At 46.5% G+C, this 14,135-nt stretch overlaps 1 protein-coding gene and 1 pseudogene across 1 annotated transcript; both read left to right on the top strand.

The window, feature by feature from the left end:
* The first annotated feature begins 502 nt into the window (after nt 1-502).
* On the top strand, nt 503-1,000 carry LOC141076487 (oocyte zinc finger protein XlCOF29-like). Its single transcript, XM_073563971.1, has 2 exons — nt 503-646; nt 776-1,000. The coding sequence occupies exons 1-2, from the start codon at nt 569-571 to the stop codon at nt 998-1,000; spliced, it is 303 nt and encodes a 100-aa protein (XP_073420072.1). The 5' UTR covers nt 503-568.
* Nucleotides 1,001-6,356: 5,356 nt separating this feature from the next.
* The window catches only part of LOC141076498 (uncharacterized), a 106,055-nt pseudogene continuing 98,276 nt past the window's right edge, over nt 6,357-14,135 (top strand).

The raw sequence follows: 14,135 nt of genomic DNA on the forward strand, positions 1-14,135 counted from the left end.
AAGCCTCAAACTTCTGTGTGTGACTCAGAGCTGAGATCTAACGGGAGAGAAGATTCCAGTGCGGGGAAGACGGGAAACCTTCATATAGACGGCCGGTGGGGATGGAGGCAGTGACCGACTCTGGCCACATCTGTCTCTAGAGCCGCAGTAGAAGATGAAGATGTCGTCCTCATCATGAAGGAGTTATTTCTCATGTCGCGTGTAATGAATATCTCCTGCAGTATTGCTAATGCCGATTCCAGTGTCGGTAATGAGACGAGAATTAGCGTTATGGAAGATGAGTCTATGAGGAACGTGTTCAGCTGCCGACTCCGAGGAGGAAACTGCTTGTTGTCTGGGGCCTAAATATATAGGTTTTATTAGTAGATGTCAGGGGAGAAAACTAAACCCTGTAAGATAATAAATCTCCTCATATGTTTCCCTTATTATCTCCAGTAATTGTATTATTACACAGGATTCTTATGATGTTACATCGGATCATCTTCTTCTCATTCAGGTCTCTACAATATCGGATCCTCTCAGTGAAGATCTTCTACAGAAGAGAATTTTCCTGATTTACCCATCAAGGATGGATATGGACAGAGACAAGATGGCGGAGAGGATGTTACACCTCACCCTAGAGATCCTCTTCCGTCTCACTGGAGAGGTGAGAGATTCTGATGACGTCACATTACATCATTCTTATCTATGGGAATAACAGATGGACAGAACTGGAGAGGTGAGGACTCTGGAAATGTCTGTAGTGAGATTTATTAATGTGTCTCTCCATAACCAGGATTACACAGTGGTGAAGAAGACCTCTAGTGATCGCTGTCAGGACCCTGTGTCTGAGGGATGGGGAATACCCCTGAGCCCAATCACGGGGCCTCCACCTCACCCCCTGATCCATGAGGACATCAATGACCAGAAGATCCTAGAACTCATCTACAAGATGATTGAGCTGCTGACTGGAGAGGTGACACTGCTGGGAATGCTGGGACATTATACAGTAACACTATGAATAGATCGGGGGATGACGGTATCATTGTATGTGTCAGGTTCCTATAAGGTGTCAGGATGTCGCTGTCTATTTCTCCATGGAGGAGTGGGAGTATTTAGAAGGACACAGAGATCTGTACAAGAACGTCATAATGGAGGTTCCCCAGCCCCTCACATCACCAGGTAATAGACAGGACTAAATACACACGGCCTATAATTATCTGTATGTAGAGAATGAATTCCGTCCCTGTATGTGTTTCCTCCAGATCTATCCAGTAAGAGGACAACACCAGAGAGAAGTCCCCGTCCTCTTCTTCCACAGGACTGTAACCAAGAAGATCCCAGTGCTCCTCAGGATCATCAGGTAGATGGAGAGAAGGTGTCAGGAGATCTCCCCTATGATGTGTAGACGGCTGTGAAGGTCTTGTGCTCAGTCTTGTTTTATCCACCAGTATTATATCTCTATATATAAAACTGAATGTGTGTGTGTGTGTCACCAACCAATCACTAAGCATCTCTCATTTCACCAGAGCTGTTCAAAAGAATTTGAGCTGTGATTGGCTGCTATGAGCAGCAGCAGTTTTCCTTGCAACCAATCACTAAGCATCTCTCATTTCACCAGAGCTGGTTAAAAGCAGCTGAGCTGTGATTGGTTGCTATGAGCAAGTTTTCCCACTTGACAACACCTCAGCAGACACTGACATGGTGGGAGAAATCTAGCATCCCCGGGAACATAAGCTCCCAGCCATTGTCTGCCCCCCCAGAAAGGAGCAGAGAGCATGACAGAAATGAATCCCCCCCTCCCTGCCCATATACCCATCACACATCCTCCGTCCCATAGGCACATCTTGCCTCTTAAAGGGATCATTGGTATGGAAGTTAGGGCAAATCCATCCAGCGCTTCAGTTTTGAACCCAGGCCTCTCTTAAAGGGATCTCCGGTATGGACGTCAGGGCAATTGCCTTCAAATGCTCTGGTACTGACCCCAGGCTCTCTTAAAGAGATCTCCTGTATGGAAGTCAGGGCAAATCCCTCAGCACTCTGATTCTGACCTCAGGGTTCTATTAAAGGGATCCCCGGTATGGAAGTCAGGGAAAATCCACTCTGCGCTTTGATACTGACCCCAGGCCTCTCTTAAAGGGATCCCCGGTATGGAAGTCATGGCAAATCCATGCAGCGCTTTGGTTCTGACCCCAGTCTTCTCTTAAAGGGATCTCCTGTATGGGAGTTAGGGCAAATCCCTCAGCGCTCTCATTCTGACACAGGGTTCTATTAAAGGGATCATTGGTATGGAAGTCAGGGAAAATCCACTCTGCGCTTTGGTTCTGACGCCAGGATGATGGGATGATGTGGGATATTAGGGTAGTAGTCCGGTGGCTCTGGCTGACTGGATGATGTGGGATATTAGGGGTAGTAGTCCGGTGGCTCTGGCTGACGGGATGATGTGGGATATTAGGGGTAGTAGTCCGGTGGCTCTGGCTGACTGGATGATGTGGGATATTAGGGGTAGTAGTCCGATGGCTCTGGCTGATGGGATGATGTGGGATATTAGGGGGAGTAGTCCAGTGGCTCTGGCTGACGAGATGATGTGGGATATTAGGGGTAGTAGTCCGGTGGCTCTGGCTGACGGGATGATGTGGGATATTAGGGGTAGTAGTCCGGTGGCTCTGGCTGACGGGATGATGTGGGATATTAGTGGTAGTAGTCCGGTGGCTCTGGCTGATGGGATGATGTGGGATATTAGGGGGAGTAGTCCAGTGGCTCTGGCTGACGAGATGATGTGGGATATTAGGGGTAGTAGTCCGGTGGCTCTGGCTGATGGGATGATGTGGGATATTAGGGTAGTAGTCCGGTGGCTCTGGCTGACTGGATGATGTGGGATATTAGGGGTAGTAGTCCGGTGGCTCTGGCTGACGGGATGATGTGGGATATTAGGGGTGGTAGTCCGGTGGCTCTGGCTGATGGGATGATGTGGGATATTAGGGGTAGTAGTCCGGTGGCTCTGGCTGACGGGATGATGTGGGATATTAGGGGTAGTAGTCCGGTGGCTCTGGCTGACGGGATGATGTGGGATATTAGTGGTAGTAGTCCGGTGGCTCTGGCTGATGGGACGATGTGGGATATTAGGGGTAGTAGTCCGGTGGCTCTGGCTGATGAGACGATGTGGGATATTAGGGGTAGTAGTCCGGTGGCTCTGGCTGACGGGATGATGTGGGATATTAGGGGTAGTAGTCCGGTGGCTCTGGCTGATGAGACGATGTGGGATATTAGGGGTAGTAGTCCGGTGGCTCTGGCTGACGGGATGATGTGGGATATTAGGGGTAGTAGTCCGGTGGCTCTGGGTGATGCGATGATGTGGGATATTAGTGGTAGTAGTCCGGTGGCTCTGGCTGATGAGACGATGTGGGATATTAGGGGTAGTAGTCCGGTGGCTCTGGCTGACGGGATGATGTGGGATATTAGGGGTAGTAGTCCGGTGGCTCTGGCTGACGGGATGATGTGGGATATTAGGGGTAGTAGTCCGGTGGCTCTGGCTGACGGGATGATGTGGGATATTAGTGGTAGTAGTCCGGTGGCTCTGGCTGACGGGATGATGTGGGATATTAGGGGTAGTAGTCCAGTGGCTATGGCTGACGGGATGATGTGGGATATTAGGGGTAGTAGTCCGGTGGCTCTGGCTGACGGGATGATGTGGGATATTAGTGGTAGTAGTCCGGTGGCTCTGGCTGACGGGATGATGTGGGATATTAGGGGTAGTAGTCCGGTGGCTCTGGCTGATGGGACGATGTGGGATATTAGGGGTAGTAGTCCGGTGGCTCTGGCTGACGGGATGATGTGGGATATTAGTGGTAGTAGTCCGGTGGCTCTGGCTGATGGGATGATGTGGGATATTAGGGGTAGTAGTCCGGTGGCTCTGGCTGATGGGACGATGTGGGATATTAGGGGTAGTAGTCCGGTGGCTCTGGCTGATGGGACGATGTGGGATATTAGGGGTAGTAGTCCGGTGGCTCTGGCTGACGGGATGATGTGGGATATTAGGGGTAGTAGTCCGGTGGCTCTGGCTGACGGGATGATGTGGGATATTAGGGGTAGTAGTCCGGTGGCTCTGGCTGATGGGATGATGTGGGATATTAGGGGTAGTAGTCCGGTGGCTCTGGCTGATGGGACGATGTGGGATATTAGGGGTAGTAGTCCGGTGGCTCTGGCTGATGGGACGATGTGGGATATTAGGGGTAGTAGTCCGGTGGCTCTGGCTGACGGGATGATGTGGGATATTAGGGGTAGTAGTCCGGTGGCTCTGGCTGACGGGATGATGTGGGATATTAGGGGTAGTAGTCCGGTGGCTCTGGCTGACGAGATGATGTGGGATATTAGGGGTAGTAGTCCGGTGGCTCTGGCTGATGGGATGATGTGGGATATTAGGGGTAGTAGTCCGGTGGCTCTGGCTGACGGGATGATGTGGGATATTAGGGGTAGTAGTCCGGTGGCTCTGGCTGACGAGATGATGTGGGATATTAGGGGTAGTAGTCCGGTGGCTCTGGCTGACGGGATGATGTGGGATATTAGGGGTAGTAGTCCGGTGGCTCTGGCTGATGGGACGATGTGGGATATTAGGGGTAGTAGTCCGGTGGCTCTGGCTGATGGGACGATGTGGGATATTAGGGGTAGTAGTCCGGTGGCTCTGGCTGACGGGATGATGTGGGATATTAGGGGTAGTAGTCCGGTGGCTCTGGCTGACGGGATGATGTGGGATATTAGGGGTAGTAGTCCGGTGGCTCTGGCTGACAGGATGATGTGGGATATTAGGGGTAGTAGTCCGGTGGCTCTGGCTGATGGGATGATGTGGGATATTAGGGATAGTAGTCCGGTGGCTCTGGCTGATGGGATGATGTGGGATAGTAGTCCGGTGGCTCTGGATTATGGGATGATGTGGGATATTAACGTGAATGTGGCTATGCGGAGTGGGCGGGGCTATACACTCAGCTTTATATGTAGAGATAGATATAGTCGTTATAATTTGTTATAACTAACTGTACTTAGTTACTATGTCCGGGCAGCGCTGGGCTCTTCAGCTAGTGTTTTATACTTGTGTAATGAGAACGGTGGAGATGGCAGGATTAGAGCTGATCATAGATGGGACTTCTCCATCTGTCTGTGACTTTTACAATATTTGTTTCAGGGTGAAGATCTGACCCATATTAATACTACAGAGACATATATGTAAAATAATAAATCTCCTCATATGTTTCCCTTATTGTCTCCAGTAATTGTATTATTACACAGGATTCTTATGATGTTACATCGGATCATCTTCTTCTCATTCAGGTCTCTACAATATCGGATCCTCTCAGTGAAGATCTTCTACAGAAGAGAATTTTCCTGATTTACCCATCAAGGATGGATATGGACAGAGACAAGATGGCGGAGAGGATGTTACACCTCACCCTAGAGATCCTCTTCCGTCTCACTGGAGAGGTGAGAGATTCTGATGACGTCACATTACATCATTCTTATCTATGGGAATAACAGATGGACAGAACTGGAGAGGTGAGGACTCTGGAAATGTCTGTAGTGAGATTTATTAATGTGTCTCTCCATAACCAGGATTACACAGTGGTGAAGAAGACCTCTAGTGATCGCTGTCAGGACCCTGTGTCTGAGGGATGGGGAAGACCCCTGAGCCCAATCACAGGGCCTCCACCTCACCCCCTGATCCATGAGGACATCAATGACCAGAAGATCCTAGAACTCATCTACAAGATGATTGAGCTGCTGGCTGGAGAGGTGACACTGCTGGGAATGCTGGGACATTATACAGTAACACTATGAAGGGATCGGGGGATGACGGTATCATTGTATGTGTCAGGTTCCTATAAGGTGTCAGGATGTCGCTGTCTATTTCTCCATGGAGGAGTGGGAGTATTTAGCAGGACACAGAGATCTGTACAAGAACGTCATAATGGAGGTTCCCCAGCCCCTCACATCACCAGGTAATAGACAGGACTAAATACACACGGCCTATAATTATCTGTATGTAGAGAATGAATTCAGTCCCTGTATGTGTTTCCTCCAGATCTATCCAGTAAGAGGACAACACCAGAGAGATGTCCCCGTCCTCTTCTTCCACAGGACTGTAACCAAGAAGATCCCAGTGCTCCTCAGGATCATCAGGTAGATGGAGAGAAGGTGTCAGGAGATCTCCCCTATGATGTGTAGACGGCTGTGAAGGTCTTGTGCTCAGTCTTGTTTTATCCACCAGTATTATATGTTTTATACTTGTGTAATGAGAGCGGTGGAGATGGCAGGATTAGAGCTGATCATAGATGGGACTTCTCCATCTGTCGGTGACTTTTACAATATTTGTTTCAGGGTGAAGATCTGACCCATATTAATACTACAGAGACATATGTGAGGGGTGATGAGTGGTGTAAAGAGGAGATTCCCACATATGACTACCCAGGTGAGTAGTAACCACTGAATGCAGAGAAGTCACAGATTCTTCTCAGTCACCGGCTGTGGCTGCTTTATCGGTGGTGTAGTCCGGCCGTATTACCATGATCACCATTTTGCCTCTAGACCACAACATTCTCCTCCACCCAAAACTGTTCAAATGACTTTGGGCATTGAAAGCCCTTTTCTATAGAACTTACAACCAATTACATTGTTTTCGATCCTAAGGAATTCAGATTACTGCACAATCTCTCCTGAAATGGGGAGCAATATTATTTCCTCTAATCTTCTGCTCAGGATCCATAGTAGCTCCAATGGTCCACCATAAATGAGGGCAACTCTGGTTTACTGTTGTGTAATCTGTATTAGTAGTTTTCAGTTAATGAGATTCTCGTGCTCTGGGGTGGGGCTGTGGGTGGGGTTGTGGGCGGGGCTTTATGTGGTGCTCTGATTACATATTCATCTGTATTGGCTTATGACAGGTCGCTGACCCCTCACTGACCTGCCCCCATTATTACATAATGCATATAATAGCATTGATATTATTGGTGATAATGCCTATAATATTGTGGCTATTGTGAGGCTTAGAAAGAAATTACATCCAGCAAAATATCATCGGCGATGGCGGCGCCTGCACAGTAGCATCTGTATCAATTTTTTTTGTTAGGAAGTTATAAGGGTTAAAAGTTAAACAGCGATTTCTCATTTTTACAACGAAATTTACAAAACCATTTTTTTAGGGACCACCTCACATTTGAAGTGAGTTTGGGGGTCAATATGACCGAAAATACCCAAAAGTGACACCATTGTAAAAACTGCACCCCTCAAGGAGCTCAAAACCACATTCAAGAAGTTTATTAACCCTTCAGTTGCTTCACAGGAATGAATGGAATGTGGAAGGAAAAAATAAACATTTTCTTTTCTATAATAAAAATTTTCCTTTACACCTATTTTTTTTTTTACTTTTGCAAGCGTAACAGGAGAAAATGGATGATACATTTTGTTTTCCAATTTCTCCTGAGCATGCCGATACCCCGTATGTCGGGGAAATATACTGTTTAGGCACACGGCAGGGTTCGGAAGGAAGGCGTGCCATTTGACTTTTTGAATGTAAAATATACTGGAATAATTAGCGGTTGCCATGTCACATTTGGAGAGCCCCTTGGAAAAAGCTAAACATGAAACGCACTTCGGGGTGCCAAGGCCATTTAATGGTACAGTACTTTATATCCAGAAATTAGCTATTCTCTCCCTATAATTCGCTATATTGCATTCCTATACACCACCACGTGGCCAAGATCTGAATCTGAGCATGCGCCGCCCACAGCGGCCATTTTTGTGGAGACCACTGCATCACAGCAATGGAACTGCGGGGGTCTCCGGGCTTTGACAAAATGCTGGCGGAGCCCTCCACATAGCACCACCGCCGCAGCAGCATTTGTAAGTATATTCCGACTATAAGACGCACCCCCATTTCCCCCCAAAATTTCTTGGGAAAAAGTGCGTCTTATAGTCCGAAAAATATGGTTTATTTTTACGACTAAAATGTTGTTTTAACCCCAGATTTTACATTGGAAAGTAGGTAGATAGGTAAATGGTCACTACACCCAGAGATGAATTCGCAGAGGGGTGTCATTTCCAAAATGGGTCACTTCAGGGGGAATTCTGCTGTTGTGGCACTTTGGAGAGCTGCTAAGTGCCAGAACAACAGAATCCCCCCTGAAGTGACCCCATTTTGGAAGTGACACCCCTCTGGGAATTCATCTATGGATATAGTGACCAGTTTCACTACATGGATGATTTCCAGAAACTTGTAGTTTCAGAGCAAAAATTGCAAAAATGTCATTGTAGTGCCCAATATATTGTGCCCAGCTTGTGTCTCTGGAGACCTCCCCCACCTACCCCCGGAAATTGTTACGTCAGCTCTACTCAAATGTGTCTGTCACTAAATAATCCAAATGCTTGAATGTCAAAACAGTTCAAAAACGTGGTTCTGTGTGGAAGATTGTAAAGCCGTCATGGAGGCATAAGGCTGGCAGTGATGGGCATTGTGGGTAATAATAGCGGGGATCATGCCTCATTCCTCTCTAGGAACATACACGACATCTTCTCTGGGGGTTCTTTCTTGTCTCAGTTACTGGGATGAGTGCAATAAAATGTCGCTCAGTGAGTCTTCTCACATCTTCACATTCTAAAGGATTGGCGCGGACAACATTGTCAAAAACAAGCTTTTCAGTGACCTTTTCCTGATAATCAAGGAAAGTATCTGCATTTCCGGCTTTTCTGTATAACACAAAAGAATTATATGTGGCCACCTGAAACAAATACATGACTAACTTTTTATACCAGGTATATGATTTTCTTGATCCCTGGTATGGCTGTAGAACCTGATCTGCAAGGTCCACACCCCATATATTTGTTGTAGTCAATGACAGACACAGGTTTTGGAGTAGTGGATCCCTGTTGGTCTGCAGTGGCCCTTGTGGCATCTGTGTGGATCGAGCTCAGGATAAAAATATTTTATTTATCCTTAATATTAAGGGCAAGCAGCTCTCCATTGTGTAAAGCCTCTGACTGCCCCATTCGGAAATGTTCTTTGACCAATGATTGTGGAAACCCCTGACGGTTTTTGTGAATGGTCCCACAAGCCCCTATGTTATGTTCAACCAGACTTTTAAATAGAGGTATGCTGGTGTAGTAGTTGTCAACATACAGATTGTTGCCTTTTTGTAAAAAAAAAAAAAAGGCTCAAAACCATTTTTCCAGATGTCCCCAGATAAGTAGGGCATCCTGGTGGGTTTAGTTGACTGTGTTTCCCCTCATAAATGTGAAAAGCTGTTTCTTTTCTAGGACATTAGTTTGTGTCCATAAATTTGACCTAGCATAATAGGATCGTGGATTCTGGCTGATAAATTGGGACGCATATAAAATTGTTTGTAGGACAATATGCTCTAGCAAGCTACAGTTGTGGCCAAAAGTATTGACACCCCTGCAATTCTGTCAGATAATACTCAGTTTCTTCCTGAAAATGATTGCAAACACAAATTCTTTGGTATTATTATCTTCATTTAATTTGTCTTAAATGAAAAAACACAAAAGAGAATGAAGCAAAAAGCAAAACTTTGATCATTTCACACACAACTCCAAAAATGGGCCAGACAAAAGTATTGGCACCCTCAGCATTATACTTGGTTGCACAACCTTTAGCCAAAATAACTGCGACCAACCGCTTCCGGTAACCATCAATGAGTTTCTTACAATACTCTGCTGGAATTTTAGACCATTCTTCTTTGGCAAACTGCTCCAGGTCCCTGATATTTGAAGGGTGCCTTCTCCAAACTGCCATTTTTAGATCTCTCCACAGGTGTTCTATGGGATTCAGGTCTGGACTCATTGCTGGCCACCTTAGAAGTCTCCAGTGCTTTCTCTCAAACCATTTTCTAGTGCTTTTTGAAGTGTGTTTTGGGTCATTGTCCTGCTGGCAGACCCATGACTTCTGAGGGAGACCCAGCTTTCTCACACTGGGCCCTACATTATGCTGCAAAATTTGTTGGTAGTCTTCAGACTTCATAATGCCATGCACACAGTCAAGCAGCCCAGTGCCAGAGGCAGCAAAGCAACCCCCAAAACATCAGGGAACCTCTGCCATGTTTGACTGTAGGGACCGTGTTTTTTTCTTTGAATGCCTCTTTTTTCTCCTGTAAACTCTATGTTGATACCTTTGCCCAAAAAGCTCTACTTTTGTCTCATCTGACCAGAGAACATTCTTCCAAAATGTTTTAGCCTTTTTCGGGTAAGTTTTGGCAAACTCCAGCCTGGCTTTTTTATGTCTCGGGGTAAGAAGTGGGGTCTTCCTTGGTCTCCTACCATACAGTCCTGTTATGAATGAGTCACCGTAGGAGGCAGACACAAAAATAGAAGCTACGTCCAGAAAACCAGAGAAGTTGGCAACTATCAGATTGCAGACCTCTGAACCTATCAACACAACTAGCAGTAGCCGTGGGGGGTTCCTACGGTGCCCTAGACCCCTTGATCACAGCCGGAGAGCTAAATAGCCTAAAGACAGAAAAGGAAATCTAAACTGCCCCAGAGCAGACCCCAAAGTAAAAGGCAGCCCCCAACATATAATTACGGTGAAGCAAGATGAAAAAACACTCACACAGATAGAAAGATAGGCTGAGCAAACGATGGGGCCCAAGCTAAACTAAACAGGACAGGAAAGGAAGGTTGCTGTCTGCAATCTGCCAAAACCCTATCAAAGACATAAGCCAACAGCTGATATGGAAAAAGACCCTGAAGCAGCTAGGCTTCAAAAACTATATGAGCACTCAGGTATTTTCAGAAGACAGAGCTAAAGGAATTCAGCTCACCCCAGCAGGGAATGGCAGAAGTCCAGAAAAACAAAGCAAACAAAGTCAAAGCACAAATGCAAAAAGCAGAGCAGAAAAATTTAGCTTTAGAAGAGCAGGAATTCAGACTGGTCTCCAAGGATCCCACAGAGAAATCACCCGCAGGGCAGAAGGGCGTCGGCAGCCTTATATCCAGTCCGTAACTCCACTCAGCCAGTCATCATCATTAGGCTCAGGTGGCTGATAATCAGGCTCACTACCTTTCCTTACCAGAAGAGGGAGTTCATCGGGCCTCAGTAGTGAAGGGGAAAATGAACTCACAACAGTACCTCCCCCTTGAGGAGGGGTCACCGAACCCTCAACCACGCCACCAGGGCGATCAGGGTGAGCCCGATGAAAGGCACGCACCAATCTTTTGGCATGAATATCAGAGGCAGAGACCCAGGAATTATCCTCCTGACCATAACCCTTCCACTTAACCAAATACTGGAGTCTCCGTCTAGCCAGACGGGAATCCAGTACTTTCTCTACCTCATATTCCATGTTACCTTCAACCAATACAGGGTCTGGAGGTGCCACCCCCGGAACAACAGGTTGAACAAACCTCTTCAACAAGGACTTATGAAACACATTATGGATTTTAAATGTGACAGGAAGAGCCAAACAAAAAGAGACCGGATTAATAATCTCCAAAATCTTGTAAGGTCCAATAAATCTAGGCTTAAACTTAGGAGAAGCCACCTTCATAGCAATATTTTTTGATGATAACCACACCATATCACCAACCTTAAACTGGGGACCAATGGTCCTATGTCGGTTGGAAAACCGCTGGGCCTTTTCCTGGGAGAGAGATAACTTATCTACCACTTGGTCCCAGATCTGGTGCATTCTCTCCACCACAGTGTCAACACCTGGGCAGGCAGAGGGCTCCACCTGCCCTGAAGAGAATCGAGGATGAAACCCAAAGTTACAAAAAAAAGGTGACATCAAAGTGGCAGAACTAGCTCTATTATTTAAAGCAAATTCGGCCAAGGGCAAAAATGAAACCCAATCATCCTGATCAGCGGAAATAAAGCATCTCAAATATGACTCCAAGGTCTGGTTTGTTCTCTCTGTCTGCCCATTGGTCTGAGGGTGAAAAGCAGAGGAGAAGGACAACTGAATTCCCAGCTTGGAACAGAAAGTTCTCCAAAATCTAGACACAAACTGAACTCCTCTGTCAGATACAATGTTCTCAGGAATCCCGTGCAAGCGAACCACCTGTTGAAAAAACAGGGGCACCAACTCAGAGGAAGACGGCAACTTAGGGAGTGGTACAAGATGAACCATCTTAGAGAACCTATCACAAATCACCCAAATAACAGTCATCCTTTGAGAGACAGGCATATCAGAGATGAAATCCACTGAAATATGGGTCCATGGCCTCTTGGGGACAGGCAAAGGCATCAACAACCCACTAGAGCGAGAACACGATTTAGACCGGGAGCACGTCCCACAGGACTGCACAAAATTCCTGACATCACGAGACAAGGAGGGCCACCAAAAGGACCGACTCACCAGATCTCTAGTACCAAAAATACCTGGATGACCAGCCAAAGCAGAGCAATGAACTTCAGACATCACTCTCTTCTTCCACTGGTCAGGAACATACAACTTTCCACTGGGACAATGCTCAGGTTTGTCCTCCTGGAACTCTTCCAGAGCATGTCTCAAATCGGGCGAGATGGCAGAAAGAACTACCCCTTCGCCTAAGATGGTAGCAGGCTTGGTCACCACAGGAGAATCAGCAAAGAAGCTCCTAGAGAGGGCGTCAGCCTTGACATTCTTAGTTCCAGGAAGAAAAGAAACCACAAAATCAAAACGTGTAAAAAACAAGGCCCACCTAGCCTGTCTAGGGTTCAAGCGCTTAGCCGACTCTACGTAAATTAAATTCTTGTGGTCAGTGAGGACCACGACTTGATGCTTAGCTCCCTCCAACCAATGTCTCCACTCCTCAAATGCCCATTTCATGGCCAACAGTTCCCGATTCTCCACATCATAGTTACGTTCAGATGGAGAGAACTTTCGGGAAAAGAAAGCACAGGGATTCATTTTAGATGTTACAGGATCCTTTTGGGACAAAACAGCTCCTGCACCAATCTCAGAAGCATCCACCTCTACCTGGAACGGAAGTGAGACATCAGGTTGCCGCAAAACCGGGGCTGAGGTGAATATTCGCTTAAGCTCCTGAAAGGAAGAAACAGCCTCCGGAGACCAATTTAACACATCAGCACCCTTCTTAGTCAAATCAGTCAATGGCTTGGCAATACTAGAAAATTTTGCTATAAATTTCCGATAAAAATTAGCAAAACCCAAAAACTTCTGGAGGGCCTTCAAAGAAGTGGGCTGAACCCAATTGTAAATGGCCTGTACCTTGGCCGGGTCCATTTCAATAGTTGACGGGGACAAAATAAATCCCAAAAAAGAAATCCTCTGTACTCCAAAAAGGCATTTAGATCCTTTGACATACAGGGAATTCTCCCTCAAGATCCGGAACACAGTCCGAATATGTTCCACATGAGAATCCCAATCCTTGGAGAAGATCAAAATATCATCCAGATAGATAATCAAAAATTTATCGACAAAATCTCGGAAAATATCGTTCATGAAGCACTGGAAGACAGAAGGGGCATTAGTGAGCCCAAAAGGCATCACCAGGTACTCAAAATGTCCCTCCGGAGTATTAAACGCCGTCTTCCATTCATCCCCATGCTTAATGCGAATAAGATTATATGCCCCCCTGAGGTCAAGCTTGGTAAACCACCATCACCTTTAACTCTAGAGAATAGATCCGAAATCAGGGGTAACGGATACTGATATTTAACAGTAATTTTGTTGAGGGCACGATAATTAATACAAGGTCTTAATGATCCATCCTTTTTGGCTACAAAAAAAAACCCGGCACCTAAGGGTGACGAGGATGGTCTAATATGACCCTTCTCCAATGCCTCCTTAATATAGGATCGCATAGCCTCGTGCTCGGGTACAGATAAATTGAAGAGCCGACCCTTGGGAAATTTACACCCCCGGGCTCAGTTCAATTGCACAGTCATAACTCCTATGTGGAGGCAGAGACGCAGACTCATTGTCACTAAATACATCATAAAAGTCCGCCAAATAATCAGGAACATCATGCGACTGAGGAGAGGTGGAAAACACCGGAGCCTCACTAAAGGCACACCGACAACCCCAAGGCTTGAAAAAATGCATTCACATTAGTCAGAATAGGATCATCTGGTTTCAAAGAAAACGCCCAATCCTGGGGATCGCCACGCAGCAAAGAGATGACAATTTTAACCTGCTGCGCGGAGCTCCCTG

This window comes from Dendrobates tinctorius, unplaced genomic scaffold, assembly GCF_039654945.1.
Source record: "Dendrobates tinctorius isolate UK_male_01 unplaced genomic scaffold, ASM3965494v1 ptg000418l, whole genome shotgun sequence".
Lineage (NCBI taxonomy): Eukaryota > Metazoa > Chordata > Amphibia > Anura > Dendrobatidae > Dendrobates > Dendrobates tinctorius.

What these genes read in the sequence shown, in the direction of transcription:
- LOC141076487 (XM_073563971.1), top strand. Translation starts at nt 569, where the DNA reads ATGGATATGGACAGAGACAAGATGGCGGAGAGGATGTTACACCTCACC. An exon ending in TCTTCCGTCTCACTGGAGAG is followed by an intron (nt 647 to 775) that starts GTGAGAGATTCT and finishes CTCCATAACCAG; the next exon opens with GATTACACAGTGGTGAAGAA.